Here is a 25886-nt window from a genome sequence, read left to right as displayed (position 1 = left end):
TTCTAGCGTGCCGGGCCGTCGTGCCTTGGGCCGGCCTGATAAAGCACGGCCCAAGTCCCAGTTCTAGGCTTCTAGCGACGGTTACGTTTGTGCGACGGGGAGGTGGGCGTTTGAAGCGTCGCGAAGCACAGGTGTCTGTCTGTCTGTGCAGGTGGGCCCAGAAACGGTCAAGTCTGGTCAACTGCGTCACTGACAGGTGGGCCATCCCACAACTAGCCATAGTTCGGAGTGGATGACGAGTGCGCGCGCTGACGAGGCGTCGCGGCCGCCGCGACGACGAGTTCGTCGCCTTCGAGGCCGGCCGCCGCTCGACGGCTTCCTCCACCGCGCGGCACGGAGGCGCCGCCACGCGGCCTCGCTGCATCGGCCAGGTCGCGCTCCGCCTCCGCCACGGCTTCTCCGGCAGGCCGCATCGGCCAGATCAGGAAGGGGCTCGACGAGATCTCCCCCAACTATGCCGCCTACGACATCGCCGGCCTGGGATGCCCGTGCTCCCTCTTCCTCCTCCGCCACCATTCTCGCCGTCAGGTACGCTCTCGAACTACTCATCGTTGTCGGGAACAGGGCGATCGAGGAGGGTGGGGTGGAGGTGGGCTGAGTGCGCCGCGGAAGCCGTCGGGGTCGGATGCGGCGGAGATAGACGAGCGCGGATCGGACGGATGCAGGTGGGGAAGGAGCGGCGGCGGAGGAGGATTGAGGTAGGAGTTCGTCGCCCGGCCGCCGGCCAGCTTGATCTGACGACCAGCGGCAATCCCAAAAATTTGACGAACCTGATTTTTTTTCAAATACACCCCTGGTTTGGATTGCTGTCATTGGAAGCGACTTGGAATTTCTCAAAATTGCTCGAATGAGGCGCAGATTCAGGGTTGGATTTTAGTGAACTCTACAAAATTCATACAACAAAGTTTGAACGAACGGAAAAGGGAGTGTCCAATTCTTTCAAAGTGAATTTACAGAAGGATTTTGATGGCCGCCATGGGTGCTCGATCGATCGGTGCTTCGCCAGCTGTGCGAGGAAGAAGACGACGACGAAGACTAGTAGGACATGGATGCATCGGCTACGTGTCGAGCTCGAGGGGATCAGGGGACGATGAGGCAGAGGCCGTCTTCTTGGTCGCCGTCGTCTTCCTCCGGAACGGCCGGCACGCCTTGACGCTGAGGTCGACGGCGGCGGCGAGCGCCACGAACATGGCGGCGTCCTCCATGCACGTGACGTGGCGCATGGCGAGCTGCACGAGCGGCCTGCTGCTCCGGGACTCCCCCTCCACGCGGCAGCTCATCACGAACCCGCCGCCGGCGCACGCCTCGCCCAGGCTCGCCGCGCAGTGCTCCGCCCCGGCGGCCGCCGCCGGCGCCTGCCTGTCCATGTCGATGGCGAACTCCCCGCCCCTGTCGCTGCGGAGCGGCGTCTCGGCCACCAGCATGCACGCGTCCTGGCCGTCGGGGAGGAGCCGCAGCCGGAGGCACACCGTGTCCTGCCTCGCCGCGCCGCCCTGATCCCGCCACGCCTCCAGCCGCCCCCACGGCTGCCAGCTCTCCACCGCCGCCGACGACGACGTCGACCCCGGCGCCGTCGCGCCGGCGCGCGCGATCAGCCACGCGCCAGGGTTGGACCGCGCCACCGTGTCGCAGCCGCTCGCCGCCACGAACGGCGTCGCCATGAACGCCGCGGCGACGGCGGAGCCGGACAGGTCATGGATCACCACCTTCCACCCCTTCCTCTCCCTCCTCCTCATCATCTCCGCCTCCTTCTCCTCGCCGCCGGAGCTCGACCAGTACAGCTGATCCGAGTGTGATCCACTGCCAACCAAACAAGAACAACATCAACGACATGATCACCAAGACGAGCACGACGTCGTTAATGGCGTCCTCTCACCGTCTGTCGCGGATGAACTTGCAGCTGAATATGGGCTGCCGGTTGCGGCCATGGAGCTGGACAACCTGCGGGTTCAGCGCGACCTCGTCGTCGAACTCAAAGATGTACCGGGGATCAGCCTCCATCTTCACCCTCAAGTGCAGCTCCGGCTTGGCCTCACCCTTGCCAATGCCAACCAAGCCATGGTGAAGCATCACCGGCTTGCCGTCACGCCACTCGGGGCCAATGTCCATCCTGACCACCCCAACCAGCCTCTTCATCCCGGTGACAATGCCGCAATGCCCGCCACGCCGGCCAACGTACACCGCGACCTCGAGGTAAGACCCATGAGCTCCGAAACACCCCGGTGCCGACAGCGCCTTCAGTTCAGATTCGTCGAGGGAGAAGACGGCGGCATTGGTGTGTGGATCAAGGTTGAACTCTGAATAATTGATCAGAGGCACAGGAGCTATCTGGACAGGGAATCCTCGGAGCCGGATCTCGCAGTGGAAGCTCCGGGCCGCCTTCCTCGCATTCGCACCGGGGAGTTTCAGACCAAGCTGTCCAACTGAAAGTCTGACAAAAATCTGGGGATCCATTCTTTGTGTCACTGAAGATTAGCTACTTCCATGGCACATGCTGAAAAATTCACAAATCATTGATGTCAGATATAATTTGATGTAACAATCAATTGTAGGAAAAGAAATGAATTCTGCATCCGATTAATGTAAATTAGCACTAGGTGTGCAGCTGGTCCTAAAATTCTTCCAATGGTAGTGTATGATATGACATTATGCAGTCCAAGTGATATGGAACTATGAAAAAGACTACATAGTAGCAAACCCAGAAAGAAATGCATAGAGCATGTTTCAGTGTCGGGAGCGTATCCTATGCACACAGGATCTCGCGTGTACACACTGTATACACCAACTAAAAATTATCACAAAAAATTCTAGGAAAATTTATACATGTACTTTCAATAGTATTACATCTACGTGCAAAGTCGCATCTTCAAATTCATTCTACATAGAGAATAACAAAAAAGATAAAATTCTGACAAAATTGCAACCTTAAAACTGTCAGATTTTTTGTTTTTTTTGTTACGACTAAAATATAATGAATTTGACGTTAAGATTTTAACCCTAGGTGTAATACAATTGAAAGTATGTGTATGATTTTTTCTAGATTTTTTGGTGACATTTTTTAGTTGGTGTGCACGTGTGTACACGTGAGGGCCTGTGTGCATAGGATATGTTGCCTTCAGTGTCAGCTATATGCTATAGGAATGACACATGAAAGTAGCAACATTGCTGTTGCATGAAGATATCACTTTCAGATTCCATTCAAAAAAATACATCACTTTTACCCTTGTAGGTATGACCAAATTCTACAGAAAGAAAAAGCCTAACTCCGTAGCCAGATTCAGCTCATCACTTCAAAATCATAGGCTTAAAGCGCCAGGTAGAAGCTGATTGCATTAGATTAGACCATAGCCAAATTCAGCTCATCACTTCAAAATTACAGATCACAGGCACAATTTCTCCATCTGTAACCAAGTTTTATTAGCTCCACCTAATCTAAGGTTTAAGATCAGCCAAAAAAAACTTAAAAGTAAAAGAACTAATTATTTAGGAAATAAAAATGATTTACTTAGTAAGTTAGCTGTTTTTTTTTCTCAACTCAAAGTAGATTTTGCCAGCATTTGGAATTAGCATTCAGACATGTCTTTAATCGTGATTTTGATCTAATAGAAGGTACAGTTCACCTTAAACATTCCCCACTAAAAAAAGAACACGCAACTGACGCCTAGATGCTTGCCTTTCCCCCATTTTTTTTGTGAAACCTTTGGGATCCTTGACAAAATTTAAAGAAAGATGAATGTTGATCAAGTAGCATATTCCTCCCCTTTGACAATCCCTAGTGCAAGCACTAAAAAAGGCAAGCATTGCTAATGCCACTCAACACCTCTTAGCTTAAACAACTGAAAGGGAGAAGAAAGGAAGAAAGAAAAAGAGGCATCTGGTGCTTTGCAATCATGCCATTGAGTGGTTATCAATGGCAATTGCCAATGCCATTAGCATGCCACCTCTGTTCAAAGCTCCTCTCATCAGTCAGGCACTGACAGTGTCACTGCAACTGCAAAAAAAAAAAAAAAAAAAGGCTTGTGCAACCAAAGAAAAGCATCCAAGAAGAGCAGCATCAATGGCGCGGCGCGACATAAGCTAGCCCGTGTGTCGCGAAAAGGGGCGGCGGCCATGGCAGCAATGGTGGTGCATGGGTGAGGTAGCCCAGGATCAGAATTCTCCCTTTGCTCCCATTTCTTTAACCCTCCAAGCAAAGCTTCCTCCTCTGTCGTATGATCAGCGTGCAAAGTGGAGATTCCAAACCTTCCTCTCCACCAGCAAGTCCTCCTCCGGCGCAGGCACGCCACGCCACGCCACGGCGTGGACAAGGCCAAGCACATAAGGCGGCCGCCGCCGCAGCCGCAGCAAAAGCTTCGCTGCATCTCACAATGTTAAGCGCGGCGCACGGCGGCGGCGTCCACCATGATCACCGGGGTGATTACCACCCCGACCAGCGGTACGGCAACGGCGGCGAGGAGGCCAGACAACAGCAGCATTGGTGGCGGGCGCCGCGGGACCAGCTGACGCACCACCCGCGGGGGCGGAGGGCGCACCGGTCGGGCCCGCTGGAGTGGACGGCGGCGGTGGTGTTCACGGTGCTCGCCGTGGTGGTGCTCGTCGCGGCGGTGGCCGTGCTGGTGGTGGTGCTGCTGCTGCAGCCGCGGGCGCCGTACCTCGCCATCCGGTCGGCGCGGCTCGACGACCTCGTCTACGATCAGCAAGGGGCGCTGGAGGCGGCGCTGTCGCTGGGCGTCGCCGCCGAGAACGGCAACGCGAGGTCGGGCGCCACCTTCTCCGACTTCGAGCTCCGCCTCGTGTTCCACCGCGTGGTCATCGCCATCCTCCGCGCCGACCCGTTCGACGTCCCGCCCAAGGGGTCGCTGCCGCTGGGCTACGTGGTGCGCTCGTCGGGGATCCCGCTGGACAGCTCCGGCATGGCCGCCATGGAGGCGGCGCTCGCCGACGGCGTCGTGCCGTTCACCGTGTCCGGCCAGGCGAGCACGCGGTGGAAGGTGGGTGGCCTCGTCCCGTTCAAGTACTGGACGCGCCTACGCTGCGACCTCCGATTCTTCTGGCCCAATGGCACCGCCGTCGACCTCAGCTGCAGCTCCAAGCCCAAATCCAAGAGCAGCTAGCTAGCTAACCATCAAAAGAAAAGATACTTCATCTTTCTTGCTCCAATCCAAGTTCTCCATGGATTTCTGATGTGATCAAGATTCAAGAACATGCCACTGCCTTTCTTGGATTAATTCTTCCTTTCATCCTTCCTTTCTTCGTTGATTCAGTTCATGTATAGATTGGTCAAGAAAATGACAACTACACCCCCAATTTGTACAATTAATTAGATTGTGTAATTGATTTGAGGTGTGCAGATTAAGATCATAGTAGGTCCTAATTAAGGGGAAAGAAAGGGTAGTGGAAACAGTCTGGCATGGTAAAGTAAAAACTGATTAGGAAAAGATGTAGTCTTGTTGCAAGATTGAACAAGACCAGTGACTTCTTTTCTTGCAAGCTTTGTTGCTTGGAGGAAACAAATTCCATGGAGGGGAGGAGGAAAGGGGCAAAAGGATAAAAAGAGAACACCATGAAAAGAAGCAAAGCTACTCCTATGTAGGAAGGAAATGTGCTTTTGGTAATGGAGATTGTGGCCCTAGCGCCATGCATGTGCTTCTTCCTTCTCCTCCTTTCCATCCCTTGATCCTTGTCATGTTCTTTCGCTTGCTTTTGTTTCAAGGCTTATCTAGAAGAATAAGTGAATAATAACCAGTCTCAGATCCCAAGAATCTCCAACTCATCCATTATTCAACCACTTCTCTCTGACCGGATACATCTTTGATGTAGAAGTTGGATTGATTAATTATCCTTATCGGAATAAAAATCCTCTCAACCACTCTCAAGCTCAAACAACACACTAGGAAGCTACCAATACATTTCTATGTAAACAAAAAAAAAAAACTACCAATACATATACATACATCAACATCATGCAGTATATACTATAGTAGATTAGTACCAATAGTAAACCGCTAAAATTGAACAAAAGCAATAGGCAAAAAGAATTGAAATTGAGTTGAATTTGGATTTCGGACCATACCTGTCAAAATTGGTTGGTTTCTTGGCAGAACTCAGCAACGGAGAAGAAGTGAAGAACACCTAGGAGAAGGAAGAAGAAGAAGCAGCAGCAGCAGGCAGGACACCACTAGAGCTCAGCCAAGAGACAGGCGACAGATGCTCCGATTCTAGACGACGACGACGAGCTCACCGGAATCCATCCCGCCGGCGACGACGACCCGCCCTGCGTGATGACCTCGCCGCCGCCGAACCCGAATTCCATGATCGATTTTCAGAGGCCGAATCAATCGCAGGTGGAGAAGAAGAAGAAGAACAAGAGCAAGAACCAGAAGAATACAGCTGCTGCTACTGTTAGCTACTATAGCTTAGCTATGCAGGAGAGAGTGGGAAGAGAGAGAGAGAGAGAGAGAGGAAGACGACGACGACTTTATACGCCGCGGCCGCTGCCCAATGCGATTGCTCCTACCACGCGGCAACAAAGAGAAAGTCATTAGTTTAATTTAGTAACTAACTATAACCATAGTAAAAGAAATTACCACTACTCACTGATTCGAGCATGGATAACAGTAAAGCTAAAACTAACTGGTGTGGAAAAAAGGAGAAAAAAAATGAGAGGTGTTAGCTCTCATATAACAATTAGTTCTACACGTGTTCCAATATATTTACATTAAATCCATAGTGAAAAAAAAAGAGAGTTGAGAAAAAAATAGAGTTAATTTTAGAGTTAATTTATTACTCCCTCCATCTAACTTTGATAGTCATATTTCATCTTGACACATAGACCAAGGATAAACAATTCTACTTATCATCTATTTAAACATGCTACTAGTCATTCCTCGTAAACAAGTGATTCATTAATATTTACATTTATCGATGCCCATGTAGCCAATCTTGTGTGAAAGAATGGAGAGTCACGCATTAAATCCGAGAAAGTCATTAAGATGATAGGTTGTTGGCTTGAAATATGCCTATCAAAAATAAATTTTAGTAGATGGAGAGAGTATATATATGTAAACTCTAATATAAATTAATAGTCAATAGCTTTACTATTAAACTTGTTGTTAGGAATTGAGCTGATTGAATAAGCAAGCAAAGGTTATGTGTCGTGCTGTTGCTGCTGCTGGTGCTGGTATTAGAAGGGGAATTAAGTGAGTAGCAGTGGAGCTGTGTGCGCGAGTAAGCTAAGCGCGCGTGATTAGACTGGTAATTGCGTGATTAGACTGCTAGTGACGCCGTGGTGGGGGGGTACGTACGTCCGCGTGATGGGCTTATGATGCGTTAATGATAGAAGAAGGGGGGATTAGATAGGAGGAGTATAATGCCGGCGCCAGCTGGAGTCCAAAGCGGCAACTTGCGACTTCGCTTTCCTGACAGCCAGGCATGGACAGCAACCCTCTCCACCGCTCATCTCAATTTCCCGTTTTGCCCCCACTATTTTCTTCTGTTTTTTTTTTCTCATCTCATTGCTATGGATTAAGGGGGAAAATATACAGCGTAAAGCACATATGTAACGGAAACTTGGAAACTACCGTTGGTTTAAAAAATATACGTCTGATATTCGTCCACGTCACCACGAGTAAAAATTTTACTCATGAATGAATCTGCGAGTAAAACTTTTACCTGTGGTAACATGGATGAATCTTAAACGTTCATTTTTCGATCCAACGGTAATTTCCAGATTTTCACTACATATGTGGTTTCCACCATATATTTTCCTGGATTAAGGGTGGGTTCTAAATTGCGTTTTGAAACAGATGATTAGTTCAACGTAAATAGAGAAACATGATAAGTATATAATTAATTGAATATTAATTGAAAATGGATTTATTTGGTTTTTAAAGTAACTTATATATAAAAGGTTTTCGTATGAAACACACATTTTAGTATTTCAAATAAGCGTGCTAACAAAAATCGAGGAAGTAGCCAAAATGATACGGAGTTTAGAACACGCTCTAATTTTTTTTAAGACTCTGTTAGAATACATAATTTATTGGATTGGTTATTTGCATAGTCCACATGAAACTATAGGTATTTTAGAGGAAAAGTATTGGGTATTAAAATAGAGTTAAGAGGAGAGAGATAGAGACATGATATCTTACACTTCTCAAAGGAATTTTTTTTTTTGAACGGAAACTTCTCAAAGGAATTCAAATCATGAGGTTTGAGCTCATCCTTAAAACCCTTCAAAAAGTGAAGAAAAATAATGATTCTTATGGAGTTTTTCCAACCAAAGCCTATAGACCAGAGGGCTACATAGAAAATAATCCTACAGGATTTGAATCCTTTGAAAATCCTATAAAAATTTCATTTCATAGGAACCCTTAATTTTCGTATGAGCGTGAAAAAAAAAGCATCTCATGATTTTAGTGGAGTACTTAAATATTAGAAATAAACTAGGGGTAAATTTGGCGTATAGAATGGGTTTACTGTCCAATCTCTCTAGACGGTATGTGGCCAGATGTTTAATCCATAGAAATATTGTGACGGTTCAAAAGCTAATTTCGATGATGTAAACTAAAATAAGAATGGATTCATACATGTTGTCAAACAAGAAATCAAAGGTCATGGTCGTGAATAGTTTCTCAAATTTATGTACAATGTTTCGCCATGGAAAAATCATGTTGAGTTATCGTTCCTTAGACCCTTACCATCGGTTGTGCTATTAGTGGGCGCTAAACCGTGTTCTACCAATTCGTGGTTTATCACGGACAACTAATGATATAGTCTTTGCTGATAGAATTTTTTTTCAAGGATGTACAATACCACCGCGAATTTAGGGTGCTCATCAGGCCTAACATCCTCTCTTTATGGCCTAACAAAGTCGATCTCTGAATGTTTTTTCCACCCTTTCAAACACACACACATCTATGCACCATGATGGAAGTGGCTGGCCAAATTTATATAGAACTTGTGGTGAATTGGATCGACTAGAAAGATTTTTCAAAGCTCTGCTACACTAAATAAAATTCAGAAGACTTTGAAGTCCTTTTGTCCACCGTCAGTCATGGGCATACACACCCATATAGGAGTGGAGACTTCCACTCTTCCAGCCTGTGCTCCTAGTTTTTGGACTCAGCTGGCAAGCATAATTATCCTCAAAATTTACATTTCAGTCTATATTTTCTTTCAGATAATCCAGTCACTACTTTTAACCTATCAAATCCTACATGGTCCTGACTGTGGATTGGATTGGATTGTTTGGATATAACACATGGACATTGGAACTTGTCATTTCATAAAGGGATAGAAGGTCCAAGTTTAGTATGGAATAAAGGGTGAGTTGAGTTAGACATTTCACATGAACTTGACTCATAATTTATTTTAATTTTATTTTTTCTTGTGCACTGGTAAACATCTACTACTGCTATTACCTGTACTGCTAGTCCTCTGAAAATGGGAGTAGAAAGGTTCTTCAGGACAGACAACACACAATTGGCATGAAGGGCAGGTGTAACAGAAACAGATGCTTCTGTTGCTGCTGATGCTGCATCTGAATGATTGTGTTCTATCAACCACGGCTATAAATCTCTCTCTACATGAACCCAACTGCTTCACAGTTTACATCTAGCTCTTCAGATTAGGTACTAGCTTCAGTGTTGGATATGCTGTGCTTGTTCAGGCACTGGAAGTGAGAATTGGAGGAAAACAAACTGATTGCTGGTTGTTGTTTGCAACAGTGTGGCAAACAATGTTCAGCTTGTTTTTCTCCAATATCTCACCTTCAGGTTGATTGCTTGATGGAATACTTTAGTTGAGCAGCACATGAACAGATTGGCAGCTAGTGTTGGGTTTTAGCAGCTAGGACCATATTTATATGTGCCATTTGAAATGAGGATTAGAGGGAACTGAACCATTTTGATGAATATCAGAAGGTTCAGTTTCCTCTAATATCTCGCCTTGAATGGCCCATCCGGAAAATAGCTATACCCATCATATATGCACTAAAATGTAGGAATAGAAGAGAACCGGCCCTCCCAAATTCTTCCTTTTATTGAATTCTTTGATTTTTGCTGAAGGCGCATATCAACCTCTCTTTTCTCAAACTTACAGAATTTTATCCACCAACTCTTTTCAGCTTTTTGAATATCGTGTGGAAAAGCCTACTCTTTGCCACCAAGCTCATTTGAAATGGTAAACATAGGTTGAGTTTAGAAAAGTATTTTATTTAACATGATGATAAGTTTTGAACAAAATTCAGTGCCAATTACAAGGATTAATTCATTAAACGTTCAGAAGTTTCAATGAGTTCGGTTATACCATACTTCAAACTTGTGAAGATTTTGGAGTTACACCAACTCTAATATCATCTAACATGATAAGAAATTTTTTTGCCAGCCTTGTCAGTTTTAAGCATCTTCTTTATATGTAAATAGAAAGAATACATATTTAGAACACGGTAAAAAATGGCTCAGAACTTTTAAGTGTTGCTCTATTGATCAAGCTAAATCATACTTACATATATATTACAGAATAATTGTAAACCTTGAAGGAAAAACATCATCTCTCTGTTTCCTGATTGCCTTGGTCATAACACAGGCATAGAGATTTTGATCATGCATCTCCCTAATGTCACAAAATGTACACGTATAATTACTTTCATGTGAGTGGCAGTACGCCTTTTGAAGGATGTACCCTATGTTTTCTGAGTATATACAACCGCTGTGTTTGTGGATCTGACTCAAACAAAAAGCCCCTCAACTCAATAATCCTCAAGCAATGCCTCCAAATTTTTCCTCCTCGCAGCATGCTTCAGCTTCTCCATTGCGATGAGTCCTACTTGCCTCACCCTCTCCCTCGACAACCCGAATCTGAGGATCATTTTTCAAGGTCAAATATTATAAACTAATAAATATACCAAGAAACTATTATGAATAGTTTGATAATAATGGAAAAGTTTTAGATTTTTTTTTATGGCGAGCAAACTTGACTAGGCAGTTGAACATGTACAGGACCTTGGTCCATAAGAGCTGAAGAAATAATACTTACTGTCTGCTAATATCCTCCCATGTATGGCATTGTTTTCCTATGCCATGATATAACCGGATAATGTCCCTCTCACGCTCGTTGAGAGTTGAGTTTAAAAGCTTGTTGACTTCTTCCTGGTATTAGTAGAATGTTTATAGTTAAAGCACATTCAATGATTCTCTAAGGACATAAGGTAATGAGGTCTGGTCATCCATATACCAGTACCAACTCAGAGCTATAATATGTTTGTGGAGTCAACTTTTAAAAACAAAATGCTTGGAGTCATAATGATCTTTTGTCTTGTGGATGGATTATTTCCAAAAATAAAAGAAAGAACAGGATTATGGACTAGTAGCAATTAGTGCAATTATCTTCTGGAACAAATATCTCTGTGGTTACCTTGAGATACCACTCCTCAAATCCATGCCATGGATCATTTGCGACATTTTGATCCTCTATGTACTGAGAACAAGGAAAGGGTGAAAAAGGTTTAATCTCGTGGCACATTTCAAAATTGAAAATGTATAATGGTGTTTCAAAGTAGCTATATAGCTGCTTACACTGTGCAGTGTCTCTCCAGGTAAGCCGTTTAAGGATGGAAATGCTTGTTGATCCAACGAAAGAACCTTGTTCACAGCCTGTATTTTTCAACCAGTAAAAATGTCTGTGACAATGCCAGAAATATCAAAGGAATTTAACAAAAGAAGTTCCACCGAGCAAGATGAAGATATATTACCTCTGTAGCATTGAGTACTTTCTTTTCTGATATGTTGAGTGACCCTGCTATGTTCTGAGAATAACCACCAAAAGGTTATAGCAAACCATCAGAGACGCGACATTCAAATTATATAATCTTTTTCAAAGAAAAACAAAAGTAGCATGGTTAAAAATACAATAGCAGCAACTAGAAGTACTTTGCAGTTCACAGAACTGAAAACCATCATAAAGGTCGGCAAACTGTCAGATTTGCGTTTTAAATTTTAATTTTAAAAATAAAAAGAAACAATGATTAAAATACACAAAGAAAACTGCAATTGTAAATATTTTGTAGTTCATGGAAACAGAACTAGCCAAATTTTTATTTTGTTAGTGCAGTATGCCTTACTTCTATTGTTGGAGCAATTCCTTGATCTTCCAACGCATACTTTGCACCACGAATCGCAATCAGCCGCTCGTGCAGATAAGTTGGAAGCCTGAATGTTTTTGAGTTTTCAGCTAATGCTCTTGAAACACCCTGGTATCGATCGAAACAATGAAATAAGGACAATGTATCAGGTATCGATTGAGTTAATCTCTGACTGTAATTCTGAACTTCCATCCATTTGCCTGAGCACAGGATAGCAGAGAACTCTTACCTGGCGTATCCACCAGTATACATAAGTGGAAATTCTAAAGCCCCTGGATGCATCAAATTTTTCGATCCCACGGAGTAACCCTATCAGACCACCCTGCAAAATGTGATTGGATCGCAACACGTTACTACATGTCTCAAGCACACAAAATCCTCCTAGTGTGTCCAACAGATGATTGGACTGAACAGACTCTGTTAGAATTGCAAAGGCAGCTGAATTAACTGATTCCATTACCTGAATGAGGTCAGCCAACTCAACACCAAGGTTATCATACTTCTGGGCAATGGAAATGACCAAACGGAGGTTGCTCATTGTTAGCATCTCCCTTGCAAGAAACGACTCGTGCATCCTTGATCGTAGCTCGGGCGGTGATATCTTCAGCGAATGCGCCAGCTGTTTGTATGAGGGCTCATTTCCCAGCTTCTCTTTCAGCCTGGTTCAACAATGGAGGAACAAACCATCAGGATCAAGAAAGCTAAAAAAAATTATGAAGAAATAGCATACAAATGCAAGGTCACTGAGTGCAATGCAGAATAGCAATTTGAATGGCCATTACTGAAAAATCATACGAATCAAATCACTTAAATCATTTGAAGTATTTTGGTGAATTTCATTCACCGATCAATCGATCTTCACTCCGAAGCTTAAGCTGACGATGAAATGTAAACAATATACTTGAACAGTTTCAATGTTTTTGAGAGGAAATGATAATTCAAATGAAGGATTGATCATTTCATATTTGCAGTGTGTGGCAATGGAGGCATACTTTGATCTTTGCTGCTGCAGCCAGATGCCATCCTTGATCTTGTGGGAGAGGTGGACGACCTGCTTGTGCGTGAGGAGCTCCTTGCTGACGGTGCCCCTGAGGTAGATCCTGTTCCTGCTCTGGATCAGCTCGGGGCTGACGGCGAAGTGCGCCGCGCCGTTCTTGGTCCTCCCCCGCCGCCGCCCGCTCATCCTCCTCTGCCGCGCCGAGACACTGGACCGCGCCACGACGACGGTGGCCTTGCTGGTGTCGTCGTCATCCTCGGCCAAGCCGATGGCCATGGCGTGGTTGTCGTCGTCGTCGGAGACGTGGTCTTCGTCGTCGAAGGGGAGCTCCCACTGCTTCTCGAGCATGGACCTCTGCAGCAGCACGATGGCCTCGAGGGAGGACTCGAGGTCATGGGCGTGGGCGGCGCGCGAGGCGGGCGACGGCGTCGGCGGGGGCGGGGGCGGGGGCGGGGGCGCGAGCGCGGCCGCCGCGGAGGAGTGGTGCCTGAGCGCGCGCATGACCTGCGCGCGGCCATGCGGGGAGAGCTTGAGCCTGTGCGCGGCGACCGCGGTGAGCTTCGGCGTCGCGGGCGCCGGCGGCGCGAACGACATCGCGTCCCCACCTCCACCACCTCCTCCTCCTCCCCCGCCTCCGCCGACGCCGAGGCTGACCTTGTCCGGCATCAGGTCGGTCGGCCCGAACGACGCGCTCAGCAGCCTGTTCCCCGCGCTCAGCCCGATCACCGCCGGCGTCGCCGTCATCTTGTCACCACCCTGCGCGCGGCGGCGGCGGCGGCGGCAGCAACGGTGTCCGCACACACACACACGCACGCACTTGGCTGCACTAGTGGTGGTGGAGGATGCGAGGCACACACGCGCCGCGCGCGCCGAGGAAGCAAGTAGTAGGCCACACGGACACCCACTCTCTCGCGAGCGCTGGTTTTACCGCGGCGAGCGACGGCGGCGGCGTTACCGCGGGCGAGGTGGTGGTGGTGGTCGGAGTGGGGTGTGGAGGGAGAGGATAGGGTAGAGGAGGCGGAGAGGGCGGGAGGCCATTGGTCGGGGCGAGATATTGCGGGGCGACCTTGTTCGTCGCGACGCGGACGGGGAAGCCTCCGCCACGAGATCCCCTTAATCCAGGGGCCCGCGCCACCAGCGACAGGTACAAACAACTGCTCCCTCTGTCCCAAAATAAACTTAATTATTAAGCTTTTATATCTAGCGTTTAACTATTCATCTTTTTTAAAAAAACCATAAAAAAATTTAAAAAGATAAGTCATGCATAAATAAAGTATTATTCATGTTTTATTATTTAACAATAATAAAAATACTAATAAAATAATTTTATATAAAACGGATAATTAAACGTTAGATATGAAAATTTTTTTTTAGACGGAGGTAGTACTCACCGCCGAGACGACACAGTCCAAAGCACAACAAAAGATCGCCTCTTCTGAAAGAAAAGAGGAGAGCCTACTCGTTCCGTCCACACGTCGCACGCCCACACGCCGCATAAACTACTCGTAAATGCTCTTTTTTTTTCTTTTTTCTTTTTTCTTTTCCGTCTAGAAACAGGTCCTTCGCTTTCTCAACTGCAGGTGAGTCTAAAAATTCTAAAATTTGGAGTAGCTCTCAACAGTGAAGTGGGATATTTTACCGTCTTAACTGCTACTGAAACAAGTACTACTCCGTCAATAAATAGGAGGAATTTTTGCTATGCATTTTTCCTTATTTTTAATGACGGCATTTTATTCTTAGGGCAACAACAATATATATAATGTATATAGAAAAAATAGCCCATATAAATAGAACCCACATATATAAGCATTAACTATTGTAACCTTTACAATATGCATAGATAACAAATAATATTAGGAGGAAAGAGGGAGTAGAGACAAATAACATATTTTATTCTCTATGGACAAACCATATGCTTATGGATAGCTTTTGTTATTTCTTTGCTATGGACTACTTCCACAATGTTGTTGGGTGGCTGAATGAAATATTGTATTGCTTATAGACTACTTTTGCACAACACTGTGGATGCCCTTATTACCATATCACCTAGTTATATTAGTGAGATGGCAAAAGAGTTTTTCATATTGGTTTATAATCCTCTTTCATTCCTTATTGCAGATAAATACAACACTATCAAAACGGGTTAGTTATCTCCTTAAAATAAAGGTTTGAGTGCCATTACGAAGTATTTTGATTGATTTTAATAGTTGGGAGAGGCTAGATGTTTGGTTTTACAGGAAGGGGCTGATTTCTACCGCATTAGGAAAATATAACTGTAGAACAAGCATTTACTAGAAAGCTGCTATTTAGATATTGGGCTAAAACATCTAAGGCTGCGTTTGGCAGCAACACCAAAGAGAGAAAATTGTTTTGTTTTTCGCACACACGTTTCCTAAGCTATTCAACATTGTGTTTTTTTAAAAAGTTGATTTAATAAATCATATTAATTTGTTTTTTTAAGTTTGGAATAATTAATAAACAAATAATCATAGCTAATCGTTCACCTTGTTTTGCGCATCTGTTCAATCTTCTCCTTTTCTCTTCTCTCAAAAATTAATTTTTAAGTCTAAAATATTTAATACACAATTAATCATACGCTAATGGTTCACCTTATTTTGCGTATATTTTCAATCTTCTCCTTTTCCCTTCTCTCGAGCACAACCTTAGACACAGGTTTATCCTCAAAAGCTGTTTATTTATGGAACATAAGGTGTACTTCCTTAGGTCAATCTAAGCGGTAATGCGCTTTGCAATAGATGGAGTTTTCTCTTCTATCGTGGAGGTTAATATAAGTTATATCATAGGTTCAGTTTAATGTTATGGAAAATAGCATGGTCTTCATACGTGATTATAAAATAAAGTGTGTGTGTGTGTTTTTATAATTGTCTGTGCTTGCATTGTGTTTCGCAAAGAAAAAAAAAATCAAAAAGTAGAACCTTTCTAGAAATCTTTGAAAACCAAACAAATGATATATCTACTATACTACTATTTGTGTAAATAGGGATGAAAATGGTAGCAGTAATTACCAACCAACCGGACGGTCGTTTCTGAAGTTTACTGATCAGACAATACGGAAATGGTAATTCCTAGAAACGAACGGTATCGGAAATGGTTGGTGATTTACCAACCGTTTTGTCGGTTATTGTATTTTTTTTTGGTAATTATCATTTACATATTTCGGTAAATTACCTTTTTTGTAAATATCTCTGGCCCAAGTTATCTCCAATGGCCCATTCCCTTAGCCTAAATATACCAGTCCCAGTGTCCCACGAGGTTGTGATAAAGCTAAACCATAGAGCTGCTCCTAGTTTGGTAGTTCCTCACACCGTTAGTTCGTATTAATATGCTTTATAGACTTACAATTATATGTCATTGAAGTTATAACTATTGTCGAATACTTGATCATATTATCATTTATCAATCTATTATACATGTTTGTACGTATTTGTGTTGAATAGAGTGAGGATGAATTTGTCTCATGCAACCATGCTAGATTGCTATCTAAATGTGTGATGTTATAGTTCGTTGCCTCTGACATGAATTATCGGCTTTCAATTTATACCGTCATGTAAATAATTATGTTTTCGATATCATCTCCGTTTCCGGCCTACCCTTTTTATTCCGTTTCTGAAAAATAATATGAATAGGGAAATGGTTTAGCGTGTTTCCTGACCGTTTTTTATCCCTACGTCTGAATGCACGCACGGTTTCATGGCACATTGGCACAGACGTTTTGCACCCCAAGAACCTGTTCAAACGAACACGGTTCCAGCCTTCCACACGACATGGATGGGATGGACGGTTGGATTTCACACCCCGAGACGAGACGCCCACATTTTCAAATTTCAAAATTCGAATCGCCGTCACAACGGCCGCAACTCCCTCTCACCACCACCTCTCCATATATAAACTCCCCCTCTCTCCCCTCCCCTTCCAATCCATTCCCCTTCCCCCAAATCCACCCTACCTTGCCGCGCCGCCGCGACAATCCATAGAGATCATCGAGAGAGGAGTCCACCGGAGCCATGAGGAGCGGCGGCGACGTCAGGTCCTTCTTCCGGCAGCAGAAGGCCCACGCCGCCGGCGGCGTCAAGCCCACCGGCGGCGTCTCCAAGAAGGCGGCGCTGCCCCGCCACCACCACAAGCCCGCGTCGCAGGGTGCTTTTCTCCTCCCGGTTTCTCCCGCCCCCGAAACTGTTCGATCGATTGCGTCTCCGCTGATTCGATTGTTCGGTTTTTTTGCAGCGACGCCAGATCGCGCCGTCGACGACGCGAGGAGGCACGTCGAGGAGGCGGAGGAGGAGGAGGGGCGGGAGAGGATGGCTCGGGAGTTCGACATGGACATGCGGTACGGGCCCTGCCTCGGCCTCACCCGCGCCCAGCGCTGGCGCCGCGCCGCCGCGCTCGGCCTCGCCCCGCCGCCCGCCGTCATCGCCGTCTGCTCCGACGACCAGCCGTGCCTCTGGGAGGGCCGCGTCTAGCTCTAGCACCAACACCCGATCGACCGATCCGCTTCCAGAAAGTTCTAGTAGCTTGTATGTGTTTTAAGTAGGAACAGCTTCTCCTCTGCTTCCATCTGCCACGCCTCGTGGTGCTTGCATCGAAAGTTCATTTCAAACCGCTGCCTGATGAGTCAGTGATCGGTGCCATCTTGTGTTCTTATTATCTGAAATTTATGATGTTGTTCTTCTCCCAGTCGGTATGATCTATGAGACTATGATGTTTATGAACCATGGCATTTTGATTGGATTAGTACAAACTCTAAAATCATGGTAAATTAATCCAAACATTTCATTGCCCTATCTCGATTGTTGCGGGCTGTGTATGGTATGCAAGATAGTATCTCAGATTCTGATGCCATTCTCCCAGTTAGTATGATCTATGGCGTCTTCATTGTATCAGTTATTACATTTTGATTGGATTAGTGCCAACTCTAAACCATGATAAAATTAACCCAAACATTTCATTCCCCCCAATCTTGATTGATGTGTATAACAAACAAGAAATCACACACAATTGAATCGTTGGTACTGGGAAAAGGAAGCAACAATTGCAACTCACGATTGGATTAACAGATCTTTCTTTGCAATATATCCCAATCCACAAATCCTGTTATTACATTACAAGCACGCGTACAAAGGCAATACCGAATCAGGACGAACGAACATCGGTACACACAAACATAGCATTAGCAATGTCAAATGTCCTTTTCTATGTCTGATATCTGGAACAGTAAGGTCTACTATGCCAGTAATACAGTGTTGCAAGTAGTCTGATTCCTCGATCGTCCATGTAAAGAACTCGCTATCCGTTCCGTCCCTGTATTCTTCTCAGTATGGAATAATCGATTCGATGAGCTCCTGGAGTGGAGCCAGCTCCTTCTTGTCAATCAGGCCAAATTCCTGCACCACATACCAAAAGGCCGGAAACAAATGAATTTTGCTTTCCCCAGATTTCTATGAACCAAGAGCAAATATGAGATAAATGTAAACAATCCGGTAATGAGTTTACAATCTACAAACAAAAGAGACTTACAGTTGTAAACAGAATGAAGTGCTTGAAGCACGTGTTAAGATGGGCCTCCTCCTTGAGGCTGACAATCTTCTGAAAACTGGAGTGATATATGTGGGCATAAACACGAAACAAGCGCTTGAAAATTGTCTTTACAACCTCCTTGAAGTTTGGCGGGAATGGTGTGCCTGGTAAAGGAATTAAACCCATATCAGTGTCATGAGTTGTGTCAAAATTGGACAAATATATGAGTAGTGCCTGCACTATTTCTAAGGTACACATGACCATTCCAACATCAAATGTTTGTGACAAACAATGATTACCAAGCTTTTGGGGAAATATAGATTCATCATCAAGTTGGCCTTCAATCCAGTCCATTAGGAACTCCACATATTTTGGCGCTGACACTTCTATCGGCTTCTTTATCTGTACACCATCAGCCCATCTGTACTCATATCTGCATAAATTCCATGTTTCTGTTGTTACTTTGTTATAACGTGACCAATATATTTAAGTAATTCTGTACAAAAATTGAATCAGGGGCTTGTTGACATGACAACTCCACTTTGTAATAGGTGGATATAATACAAAGTCACTTTATAATAGGTGGGGTATAATACAAAGTGTTCTTGGAAATTTTTGTTCCAAAAAGGACCCATCATGCTTGTCCATTTAGTCAATGTTCAAGCCTTTAATTATATCAGGACAGGTGGAAAGAAGCAAAGCACTGTGGACAGGCTAAAATGGACAGATTCGAACACCCTTACCTGAAAATTCCAGAAAATTTCCTAAAATTTTGCTTCGGTGGGCTGGTCCAATCGACGCGATGCCCACGGGCTGGAAAGTGGAAACTGGCTGCCTCATCTTGGGCTGGGCCGAATTTTATCGAGAAGATTAGACACCAGTATGGGCTTTGGGCCCAGAACTCTCCCCAAGCGCCGCATCTGCTCCCGAGTTTTCCGCTTCCGCAAAGCGGGAAAACGAAGCGGGAAACCGGGCAAATACCTCCCATTTCTTTTTTTTTTTTTGCCTTCGAAATTCCTCGCATTTGGGGGAAAGGCGTCGGCGGCGAGAGAGCGGCGGCGGCGAAGAAGAAGATGGCGTGCAACTTCTCCTTCCCTCCGCTGACGCCGGAGCAGATCGCGGAGGCGCTGCACACCTACGGCCTCGCCCCCACCGCCAACCTCCGCGCGGAGGACATCGCCAACCCGCAGCCGGATCTCCTCCCCGCCGTCATCTCCAACTTCCTCGCCACCGTCGTCGACCCCACCGGGTGCGTGCGCGCGCCTCCCCCTCCCCCCTCTCGCCGGCGCCGCCCGCTCGGTGTTTGTAATTGTTGGGTGGTGATTTTGCAGCGCCGACGACCTCGACGGGCAGCTAGGATTCGACGCGCTGGCGTCGCTCGACAACCCGGAGCACTACATGGAGGGCATCCGGGTACTCCGCCTCCACAAGAGGGCCAGCCGTTTCCTCGAGTCCATCCAGTTCCCCGGGTTCACGCTCCGCGACCTCCTCCGCCCCGACCCGCGCCGCCTCGTGCAAGTCCTCAGCGCCCTCATCAACTTCCTCTACTACAGGGACGACAAGCTCGCCCTCCTGCAGCCCATCATCCACGAGTTCCCCAACTTGGATGAACGGTGCATGGAGCTCAAGGCCAAGCTTGCCGAGGTTTGATGCTGCTGGCATGGCGCACAGAATTGCTAGCTGGGAATATACAATTTAACTTTCCTCTTTTGTTTTGATTCTGTCCTGTGTACAGCATCAGAAGGCAATTGCCGATCATGAGCTCGCGGCGCAAATGGAGGAGCCGATGGTTCAGCAGCTAGAGGCGGAGGTCAATTCCCTGAAGCAAAAGCTTGTAGAGTACAACAAAAAGCAGCTGGCACTGAGAGCCAACGCGACTGCGATCAATGACAAGAAAGAGGAGACCCACAGAAAGGTGGTGCTTACATTGCAATCCTACTTCCGCTTTTGACTATATGGTGCTACAGGTTTCACCTGGCCCTGTAGTATTAGGCCAAATTCTCTTCTAGGTCTGAGTGTCCGACTTTCTGACTTCATTATATAACTTGCAGTTCTATATTGTGTTGGTTAGAAATGTCAGAAGCGTCCAGGTCAAATAGGGATAGAAACCAGAAGGTTTGCAGCTTTGCCATTTGGACAAGACGATCTTTGTGTATAATTGGATTGAAAAATAGTTTGGAAAACCCATTTACATTGTAACACACTATCATTTACTCTTGACATATGTTAAGCTACACTGAAATGGTTCTCGCTGACATGCTGAAATTTTAGATATGCAGAAAAGACGATTTCTCACTAAACGCCTTGTTATTTTCTTTATACAGATTGCCAAAAATGATTTTGAGTTGGTGAAACTAGCACAAGAAAATTCCAAGTTATTGTCAAAAATTGTTGAGTCCCCAGAAAAGCTTCAGGTTCGATCTGTTCCTCTTTTTTCTCTATTGCCGCTGGCAGGATGGTCAGTCTTGTTTAAATACCTGAATTACTTCACCACAATCATAGATGGTTTGTAGTGATCGTGTGCAATGGTTTTTGTCCTCTATATGTTTAGTTTTTAGTGCTGACTAGGTTTTTTTTTTCACATAATCTGGTATTAAAGGGACATTTGGATATTTACCATTCTAAAACTCTTCAAAAAGTTTGTGAGAAATTGAAAAACAATGTAAATACTATTATTTTTGCATGCACAACTGACATTCTTCCAATGCCGTAGAACTTCGTATTTACTCTGTATATTATTTGTTCATTAAAAAGTTGCAGTTATTGCCAGATGCTCTGTCTTGATTCTCGAGGACACACTTTCACTAGTTTATTACTCCTCGCTTCTATTCAACTGCTATTTGGAAATATATGCATATATTTGAATCAATCAGATCAACACTTTGTTCTTCTAACAGCATATAAATTATCTTTATAAGCTTGCATCACTAATTTTGGATTTTATTCTGTATTACAGAGGGCCCTTGAAGAGAAGAAAACAGCTCGTGCTGAATTAAAGAATGCTGAGAAGATAGCAACGCAAAGTGTACAAGAGAAAACTGCCACTTTGGAGATATACAGTAAGGTAGTCTTGTTCCACTCTTCATTACAAAACACCGAAGGTAGAAGGTAACTTGTATTTGCTGATTGGCCGTAACAATATCTAGCAAATATAGGGTTACTTCATCTGTTTCATATTGATTCAATTTCCTGATATTCCACTGTATTGTTTGGATCATCTGTTTGTTGCGGTTGTTGGGGCTGACTTGTTGCAAGAATGGCACTTGGCTACTTACTACTGTTCCTTGTGATGCTTGACCTACTGATCCATTAATAACTGCAGATGCTGTCTCCATTTTGCAGGGTTATGAAAAATTGTCGAAGCATTCTACTAAAATCCAGGCTTTACAAGAACAGGTATGGACATCTGCAATGCTAGTTTTTCATTATGGAGTTGGATTAATCTTAAGATGAAACCCTAGTAACTCTCTTATTTATTATTGCTGTTAGGTTACTGCAACTAAAGCCCTTGAGAAAGAAGTCAAAGCGCGCAAAACTAAGATTAGTGATGAAAGTGTTGAAATTATGGCCCTTGACACAAAGATTATTGAATGGGATGGGAAAGGTTGTCAAACTGTACTTACCTTTTGTAGTATTGCTGAATTTGTGTATGCTCTTTCCATTCTGAAATACTCTTTTCCTCACGTTATTGCATGAATACCTTTTTGATTAGTGCATGAAATGGAGGAGCATGTTAAAGCTAAAGAAAAAAAAAGGGATCAAATAGTAGCAGACGAAAATCAGAAGCTGGCTGCTTTGAGTTCTGAAGTTGAATGGAAACTCAAGTGTCTTGAACCTCGTGAAAGGAAAGTAGAGGAAACAATTGCAAAGGTGATGATTTCGTCCTGAAATTTTGTGTGGTTCAAACTCAATGTCTTTGAAAACTTCTTTTTCCCTCTGAATCATTGATTTCTGGTGTTCACATGCCACATGCCACCTAATACAATCTAATGTTCCAAAGAGGCTTCATTGTATGCGCTAGTATTGGTCCAGGAACATATGCTGACCGGCCTGACTATCTCCCTAATATGCTAAAGCCTGTAGATTATATTATCTTATTTGTTAATACTATGATCCTATTTCAACTATACTTGACATATTTTTCTGTCATTACAGGCTACTAAACTATGTGCAGAAGTTGATTCAACAAGGACTGATGCTGCAGAAGAACTACAGCTGATATATGCTAAATTTCAACAAATTGGACATGCGGTATGTTTTTATTAGAGGACTATTTCCTATAATCATTGATAAAATTGTTGGTTGCTAATATAATCCTTCTTCAGTTTACTTGCTACAAGGATAATTTTAAGTCTTTCTTGGAATAAGTTGATGAGGTGAGCAAAGAAACTTTAGAAAGTTTAGATCGTCAAGCTGTGGAGCCATTGGACACATCTGCAACATTGTAGATTGAGAAAGGTTAGGTCATCCAGCAATTGACACCCACTTTCTTGTTGCAGTTAACAGCAATTCAGCTGTTATTGTAGCATTTCAAGCTAAGTTTGGTAGACGGCAGTTTTGCAATACCTTGCTTTCTTGCTGTGCTGTAATCCTAATGAAACTCATCTCTCCTTGTTTTGAATGGCAGAGAACTCCTGCAGCCCCGCTCCCTGAAAAGAGGATAGCCACTTGGAGAAGATAGCCTAGTGTGTTTTATGCCACAGCTGTAAATTTGGAATTGAGATGTTTTTGTTATCACTGGTGACAGTTATGGACCTTATGGTCTGTTTGAACCTCGTCTGACCAATTCGGTGACTGAGAATACTTCATCGAATTATCTGCAGTAGTTATGTAAAAATGCCTTGAATCACTCTGATATGGAAATGTTGGTGTCAGGTTGCCAAGTAAAAACTTTGGATTATCTGTCCTACTATCTGCCTCCATAGTTCATTCCTTTAGTATGGTTTAATGGTATTTATCAAAAAGCTAATGCACGGTGGTGTTAGGTCAGCAAATCTGGAGCACAGATCGTGATATGGACGGATGTAGCAACTTTCCTCTTCATTCCTCCATCGCGATCTCCTTTTCTTGTTACGGGCTTTTTTTTCTCGAACGCGCAAAAGGATTGCATGTCAATATATTACTCCATCTCAAAATGTTTGATGCCGTTGACTTTTTAAACATGTTTGACCGTTCGTCTTATTCAAAAAATTTAAGTAATTATTAATTCTTTTTTTATCATTTGATTCATTGTTAAATATACTTTTATGTATACATATAGTTTTACATATTTCATAAAGTTATTGAATAAGACAAACGGTCAAACATGTTTAAAAAAGTCAACGGCGTCAAACATTTAGGGACGAAGGGAGTAGAAGAAAAGAATATTTGTTACACAACACAATCAGTCAGACCGACTGATGCCAAGAGGAGGTAAACAAAAGACCAAGGAAAAAAATACGACTTGGGTACTATGACTCCAAAAAGCGGGAAGGGGGCAGAGCCCACCATGGTGGTCAAGTCGTAAAGTTGAGTCGAGGTACCCTTGGACCGACTTGTCGACTTGGTCGACTAGTCCACGACTTGTCCATGACTAGTCCATGACTTGGTCATGCAAAAACAGATGCAATATATAATTTTTACTACTATTATACTGTGCTAAGAAATGTATATAGTATAAACTATGAACTATGGAGTAGCAAAGCAAGACAATAAGTCAACAATAAATAAAACTAAAGTACTAAACACAATAAGCCAATTATCATGGTGAATTGGTAATTTGCTACGACTAATCACGACTAATTTACGACCGATTTTATGACTAATCTACGACTAACCACGACTAACCATGACTAATCACACGACTTGCTATTTGGTCGAGTCGTGGCTCTTTAGTCGACTAGCTTGACCGACTTTACGACTAATCTACGACTAATCGCGACTAGTCGGGTGACTTGATAACATTGGAGCCCACTACTCTCCCAAAAAAACCCCCAAAATTAGCAATGCCAGCTAACGACCATAGATGGCCCTTTGAGAGGATGGACTGTAGGACCGCCGAGACTGAAGATAATGCAGAGTCGAAAACCATGGAGTTCCATTCCTTCCACAGTTGCTAGGAGACCAAGAGGATCAGAGAATCGAAGTCAGGACGGAGATGCTCAGGCATGCATGCCCTAAACGAAGGCCACCAATCCTGGAGGCAGCTACCACGGGAGGGAGAAATGGCAACCCAACCAAGAGGTGACAACACTCGGAGCCATACTTGTCAAGCGAACACGCAATCAGGAGGATGTGGTTCGCCGTCTTAAGCTCTTGAGCGCAAAAGGGGAAGACCGAGTGACTGTCAATGTCGTGCTTCTAGAGGAGATCGGTCGTCCAACAGTGTCACTGAAATGCAAACCAGAGGAAGAACTTACATTTAGCAGGATCCCTCGTATGCCAGAGAAGATCAGCACAAGCAAATGACTGCTGGCCATAAAAGAACGTCTGGTACGTCGAACGCGCTGAGTAGCGCTGGTCACTTGTCCAACGCCAAACAAGACGATCCCCGACACCCGACGAGAGCTGGAAGTGAGACACTGCATCCCAAATACGAAGAAACTAGGAGATGACCGGGACAGTTAGGGTGCCACGGATGTCGGAAACCCAAGAATTGTTCGTCAGGCCAAAAGCGACCGTGTACGGACCTCAGATGCGCTGGGGCACGACGAAGAGGAGATCAGGAGCCAAGGAAGCCATTGAGCGGCCATCAATCCATTGGTCAGTCTAGAAGAGCACCGATTCACCATCCCCAGCATGAAGAAGGTGGACGCATCGAACATGTCGGAAACAGTCCGCTCGACGAGGGCCTTCAAACCATCCCAATAAGGATGCCCAGAGCGCTGAAGCCAAAGCCAGTGAACACGCAGGACAAACCCAGCCAACCTGAGGTCAGGGATGCCCAGCCCACCAAAGGCCTTGGGATGACAGACGTTCGTCCAGGACACCCGGCACTGCCCACCGTGAACCGAATCCATACCCGTCCACAGGAAAGCACGACGCTTCTTGTCAATGGCCTTAATGACCCAGGCAGGAGGCCGATTTGTTCCGGGCTTCTAGCGCACAAGCACAAGCCATCTCCCTTCTTCGAACACACATGGCCATGGCTGCCTAGCTGCGTACTACTCCCTCCTTTCCAAATTGATCATCATATAATAACATTTAAAATTTTTCAAATTGAACATCATATAA

General features: G+C 44.8%; 6 protein-coding genes across 7 annotated transcripts; 3 read left to right on the top strand and 3 right to left on the bottom strand.

The window, feature by feature from the left end:
* Nucleotides 1-839: 839 nt before the first annotated feature.
* Nucleotides 840-6462, bottom strand: LOC127782776 (uncharacterized). Its single transcript, XM_052310045.1, has 3 exons — nt 6074-6462; nt 1877-2494; nt 840-1800 (listed from the first exon to the last, which is right to left on the bottom strand). Exons 2-3 carry the CDS (start codon nt 2452-2454, stop codon nt 1059-1061), a joined length of 1320 nt encoding a protein of 439 aa, XP_052166005.1. The 5' UTR covers nt 2455-2494; nt 6074-6462; the 3' UTR covers nt 840-1058.
* LOC127782034 (uncharacterized) lies at nt 4368-5114 on the top strand. Its single transcript, XM_052309109.1, has one exon. The coding sequence runs from the start codon at nt 4368-4370 to the stop codon at nt 5112-5114; it is 747 nt and encodes a 248-aa protein (XP_052165069.1).
* A 3993-nt stretch (nt 6463-10455) lies between the features above and the next one.
* On the bottom strand, nt 10456-14183 carry LOC127782897 (RNA polymerase sigma factor sigA). Its single transcript, XM_052310173.1, has 9 exons — nt 13135-14183; nt 12603-12801; nt 12372-12464; nt 12122-12250; nt 11753-11806; nt 11577-11654; nt 11416-11478; nt 11038-11150; nt 10456-10859 (listed from the first exon to the last, which is right to left on the bottom strand). The coding sequence occupies exons 1-9, from the start codon at nt 13881-13883 to the stop codon at nt 10751-10753; spliced, it is 1587 nt and encodes a 528-aa protein (XP_052166133.1). The 5' UTR covers nt 13884-14183; the 3' UTR covers nt 10456-10750.
* A 2397-nt stretch (nt 14184-16580) lies between these two features.
* Nucleotides 16581-17834, top strand: LOC127782640 (uncharacterized). The gene is made up of 2 exons (XM_052309910.1): nt 16581-17297; nt 17385-17834. The coding sequence occupies exons 1-2, from the start codon at nt 17165-17167 to the stop codon at nt 17618-17620; spliced, it is 369 nt and encodes a 122-aa protein (XP_052165870.1). The 5' UTR covers nt 16581-17164; the 3' UTR covers nt 17621-17834.
* Nucleotides 17835-18441: 607 nt separating this feature from the next.
* Nucleotides 18442-19322, bottom strand: LOC127782033 (MOB kinase activator-like 1A). The gene is made up of 4 exons (XM_052309108.1): nt 19306-19322; nt 18974-19107; nt 18675-18838; nt 18442-18541 (listed from the first exon to the last, which is right to left on the bottom strand). The coding sequence occupies exons 1-4, from the start codon at nt 19320-19322 to the stop codon at nt 18470-18472; spliced, it is 387 nt and encodes a 128-aa protein (XP_052165068.1). The 3' UTR covers nt 18442-18469.
* A 370-nt stretch (nt 19323-19692) lies between these two features.
* LOC127781558 (kinetochore protein NUF2 homolog) lies at nt 19693-23583 on the top strand. 2 transcript variants are annotated; one of them, XM_052308521.1, is made up of 11 exons: nt 19693-19923; nt 20006-20318; nt 20410-20589; nt 20999-21088; nt 21631-21738; nt 22017-22070; nt 22164-22278; nt 22387-22544; nt 22830-22925; nt 23000-23132; nt 23302-23583. In XM_052308521.1, the coding sequence occupies exons 1-10, from the start codon at nt 19748-19750 to the stop codon at nt 23039-23041; spliced, it is 1332 nt and encodes a 443-aa protein (XP_052164481.1). In that variant the 5' UTR covers nt 19693-19747; the 3' UTR covers nt 23042-23132; nt 23302-23583. The 2 variants fall into 2 exon arrangements, with proteins under 2 accessions (XP_052164481.1, XP_052164482.1); XM_052308522.1 differs by lacking the exon at nt 20999-21088.
* Nucleotides 23584-25886: the final 2303 nt, after the last annotated feature.

Source organism: Oryza glaberrima, chromosome 8 (assembly GCF_000147395.1).
Source record: "Oryza glaberrima chromosome 8, OglaRS2, whole genome shotgun sequence".
Taxonomy (NCBI): domain Eukaryota; kingdom Viridiplantae; phylum Streptophyta; class Magnoliopsida; order Poales; family Poaceae; genus Oryza; species Oryza glaberrima.
Note: the sequence above shows the minus strand (reverse complement) of the source record. Positions and strands in the feature narration are given on the sequence as shown.